Source organism: Saprolegnia diclina (assembly GCF_000281045.1).
Source record: "Saprolegnia diclina VS20 unplaced genomic scaffold supercont1.69, whole genome shotgun sequence".
In the NCBI taxonomy this organism is placed as follows: domain Eukaryota; phylum Oomycota; class Saprolegniomycetes; order Saprolegniales; family Saprolegniaceae; genus Saprolegnia; species Saprolegnia diclina.
In genome coordinates this window covers 225,739-230,365 of record NW_008246136.1, presented here as the reverse complement: position 1 = coordinate 230,365, position 4,627 = coordinate 225,739, and the positions used below count along the sequence as shown (strand labels likewise).

Genomic DNA, 4,627 nt, shown 5'->3' with positions numbered 1-4,627 from the left:
GCGAAACACCCATATATCATTTGCCAGGTACTCGCTCTGGTCAGAAAGAGCGACCGATTGTGTGGGATCGTCGGGTTGTTCGCTGCATGGATGTCACCGGAAGAGTCCTCTGCCTCTCGCAGCCACACGTCGCGGCACAGCATCCTGTACCTGATTGCGATTAATTATCTCGGGCACTTTTCGTGGCGGTCCAACCTGTTGAGCGTCCGGTACCACCGTACAACGCAGCACCAGCTGCCTTTCCTGCGACCATATGCGCCGGCTCGTTTTCGGTCCATCGTCATTCAGCATTTTGATCGATAGTCATGGTTGCACTGGTTCCGCTGCTCCTCACAGCTGTCGGCGTCGTCGGGACACAAGAGAATACCCTCAAGGGCTTCTTCCAAGGTGTCATTAGTGACATCAAACACGCGGTCACCGACGTGCGCTACACCTTCGAAAGCCTCGTCAATGCCGAGCCCGTCACGGGCTTTTGCTCACCGGACGCCCTCCGCGCCTTTGATGACGCACTCAGCTCCGGCGCTCTCTCGCGTCACGCAGCGTATCCTGCCGGCCTCCTTGATCTGTCGGGGCCGACGCTCTCGACATTGGATGGCCAAGCGTTCGCCATTCGGCAAGAGTCATTGCTGAACGCGCTCTCGGGTCCGTCGCTGGCAGCGTACCAACCGCGCATCCAGCAACTCATCCAAGACGACCACGCGACGTGGGCCGCTCGCGGCGGTACGTTCTCGCTCGCGCTCCAGGCCAAGACGACAACGTTCAAGGTCTTCTTGGCCGTCGTCTACGGCGTCACGCAACCCGATGAGTACGTGGGGTACCGTGCACAGCTCGACGAGTACCTCGAATACGCGAAAAAGACGCTATCGCGCGCGCCGTCGGACGCTATCAAGATCCGCGACCGCTTGCTCGCAACGCTCGTGCGGCCTGCCATTGCCGCCAGCCATGCGCGCGTCCGTGCCGGTGCCGCACCCACGTGCGTCCTCGACGCGCTCGTGGCCCAAAACACGATGTCGGACAGCGACCTGGCGACGGAAGGCTTTCAGCTGATGGCGATGGGCCTCCTGGGGCTCGAAGGCCTCGTCGTGCACACGATCACGGCCATGGTCAGCGTCGATGGCGTCCGCGGCCAACTCGGGTCAGCGCGCGACGCGTACGTGTCCAAATACCCGAACGGAGCGCACTGGCGGCACCTCGACGACCTCAGCGTCGTGAATGCGTATGTGAACGAAGTGCAGCGCGTCTACAACGCGAGCCCGCGCCACACGTTTGCCCGTGCGACCAAGGACTTTGTCGTGACGAACAGCAGCAGCGTGCCCAAGCACAGTCTCACTGCCGCACTTCTCGACTGCTTGAACTACAACGCGGCGCGATGGCCGTCGCCGGCGCAGTTTCAGGTCGCGCGTTTTGCGGGCGCCAATCCATCGGCGTACGAGTTTGCGCCATTTGCACTCAACGATCTTGTGGACCGGCGGGCGGGGCGACGCGAAGGTCTCTCGCGCCTCATTTTGCAGACGCACGTGGTGTCGCTCCTTGACTTTGCTGCGGTCATGGCGCCGCTGCAGTCATATGCGCTCGACGACGGACTGAACCCGCTGCCGGTGGACTTGCTCACGACCGTGGGCTTTCATTACGCACCCGGAGTCGCGCACAGCAGCAACGCGTATGACGACGCATGGCGTCGGCTGCGACAGCCAAGCGCCAAGCTCTACAACAGCTCGATCGAGAGCCCCTTATCGTCCGATAAGCGCCTTGACTTCCTAACGCACTCGATGATCCAGCTGCTGAACGTACGCTTCGCGACGTGGGTGACGCCAACGGCCGCGGCGTCCATCACGGTGCCAAAGTCGCAAAAACCGCTCGCCAAGCAAACGCTGCACGGCACGTCGATCCAGATCCCAGTTGACGACGAAGACGTATCGATTCCCAAGGTCCTTCTTGATGGCGCAAAGCTTCTTCAAGACACGGCGCCGTTCGTCGACAACTTTGACGACTCATGGGTGCCAGGCGAGGACATGGAAGGCTACGTCCTAAGCAAGGTTGGGCGCATGTGGCCGCGCGTTCGAGTGCACTGGGACGACCGGTACTCGGACCGCGCGCTCGAGCTCTTCGTCTTCAACGGCCTCGGCCAGCACATGGTAACAAAGCTATCCGCCGCGCACAGCGACGGGTCGTACTACACCGCCACGACGAGCTTTCTCGAGACGCTCGACGTCCGGCCCGGGTACGCGGTCACTGGCGCCGACGCCTATTTTGACAAGAATGGTAAAGTCACCAAGATCGTCCGTCTTGGCAAGACGTTCCGGCCGGCCGATGCGCAGTGGGAGTACGTCAAAATGTGCTTTCGCTCGAGCGTTGCCAACAAGGTCACGGCGGTCGATCACCTCATTGGCCTCCACGTGACGGTCGGCAACTACATGACGACGGCGTCCCGCGAACAACTGCCTCCGACGCACCCGCTCCGCCGCCTGATCAAGCCCTTCACGTTCCGTGCCGTTGCCATCAACTACGAAGCGTCCAAGCTCCTCTTTGCGCCAAAGGGTATTTTGCACCGTGCACACCCATACTCGGAGAAGGGCTTGAAGGACACGTGGGCGATGGCGCTGCAAAGTCTCAAGCTCGAGCCCTTCCCAGTGCACATGGCGCGTCAGAACATCGATACGCTCAAGCTTCCGTTCCACGAAGACGGCATGGACTTTTGGACGATCGTGCGCGGCTTTACGGGCGAGTACCTCAACTTGTACTACGAAAGCGACGAGGACGTGACGCGTGACGCGTCCACCCAGGCGTTCTGGGCGTTCTTGGACAAGCAACTACCGACACCGCTTGGTGCGCTGAGCTTGGAGAGCCTCAAGGACGTCGTTGCGCACGGCATCTTCCTGGTCACGGCCATGCACAACCACCTCGGTGGCATCGCCGAGTACGTCTCGGACCCGGCTTTCTGCCCAGTATCGTGGGTCGAGGGTGAGCTCGCGGGACGACCCGGCGCTGCTGTGCGGACTGCCCTCATTATGTCAGGCACGGGGTACCCGCAGCCCAGCATTTTGGAAGACTTCTCCCACGTGCTTCTGGACGACGCAGCCAAGGCCGTTGCTCACCGCTTCACAACGTCGCTGCAGTCATTTGTGATGGTTGTTGAGGCGCGCAATGCCCAGCGCGTGCTTCCGTACCAAGGCTTCAACCCCGCAGTCATGGACATGGCCATCGGTATTTAGATGGTCTCCAATATGCGAGAATAGAAACAGCTTTTCTTTCGAGTCCCGTTTTCTTCGTCGCGCCAATCAAAGCTACTGCAAAGTAGTATTAGTCGAAAACAGAGCTGTCAAATGCCACTCTCTCAACGACGCTACCATTTCCTCGAGCTTGAACTGAGCTGTGGATCCAAGTGGCAGCCAATGTGCCTCTATGCTTCTTCCCGAGCACTTGTCATAGTGCAAAGATTTCAATGCGGCGGCACGAGGGGCCGTTTGAGATCTGATACTTTGTATCGGACTCGGTAAAACTAAATTGACCTTAAAGATGCCGACAGTCATCTCCATTGTGCTTGGGCTGAACGACTGGAACGGCTGGACTCGGGTGGCATTTCGCTGGTTGACGACGGGAATCTGCGCCTTGACATCAGCCGTGAACGCCCGCGCGACGTTCAGGTCATCTTCTACCTCGCATCACGCTTATCACGAAGGTCCACACAACACGCTGTCGTTGGAGCTCAAGCGTCTACAGTTCCTTCTTTGTCTCGCATTTGCCAGGACTATTACTTGACAAGTCCTAAGGTCAGACAGTCCCTCGCGTTGGAGTTCGGAACCAGGTATCGCATACGGACAGTTTCATGTTGCGATGTCACGCGTGCTACGAGTTACAATGGGGCTAATTGTAGCTTCAAGGCCTCGGTGCGCTCTGCGTGACCTAAAGCTTTCCCATCTCGACGTATCAACACCACAACCCAAGTTGTGCAGGCACGTGCCAACATCCGGATCTTAGTACTCAACTCGAAATCCAATGTCGACGGCCATAAGTTCACCAAAAACATTGTTTACGACGCCGATCTCGACGAGAGAGACGTCGGAGAGTCATGTGCACTACGGCTTCAAGACTATATGTCTACCACCTTACCATTTACGAACTCGCTTTCGCTAAAAGAGTCGTCGTAGGGTCATTGGCCTCACACACGTGCATAGGCTACAACAAACATGCCAAACAGACTCGCTGCGGTCGTGGGGTTCAGAAACGCCTCTCCGTCGCGCACTATGTGCGCGTTCTTTCTGTGCTCGTCTTTGCTGGTCAGCGGCCGAGTTGGCTTCCACGCAGTCCGGTTAGGTGCCTTCGATGATGCACACAGATCTTTTCACTTAGTAGTACAGATAATGATTTACGGCCAGATTATGATTTACTTGTAAACTCTAGATGCCGACAGCCATCTCCATCGTGCTGGGGTTGAACGACTGGAATGGCTGGACTCGGGTGGCATTTCGCTGGTTGACGACGGGAATCTGCGCCTTGACATCAGCCGTGAACGCCCGCGCGACGTTCATGGCAGCGTCGTCCAGCATCACGTGAGAAAAGTCTTCGGTGATCTGCGGCTGGTCAAACCCGGTGATGATCATGATAAGCGCTAGTCGAACAGACGTTC

General features: G+C 58.2%; 2 protein-coding genes across 2 annotated transcripts; one reads left to right on the top strand and one right to left on the bottom strand.

Annotated features, from left to right (window-relative positions):
• The first annotated feature begins 201 nt into the window (after positions 1 to 201).
• Positions 202 to 3,254, top strand: SDRG_14279 (hypothetical protein). The gene has a single exon (XM_008620398.1). The coding sequence runs from the start codon at positions 306 to 308 to the stop codon at positions 3,210 to 3,212; it is 2,907 nt and encodes a 968-aa protein (XP_008618620.1). The 5' UTR covers positions 202 to 305; the 3' UTR covers positions 3,213 to 3,254.
• A 1,143-nt stretch (positions 3,255 to 4,397) lies between these two features.
• Positions 4,398 to 4,601, bottom strand: SDRG_14278 (hypothetical protein; the record flags this gene model as incomplete). Its single annotated transcript, XM_008620397.1, has 1 exon — positions 4,398 to 4,601. One exon carries the CDS (start codon positions 4,599 to 4,601, stop codon positions 4,398 to 4,400), a length of 204 nt encoding a protein of 67 aa, XP_008618619.1.
• Between the last annotated feature and the right edge of the window lie 26 nt (positions 4,602 to 4,627).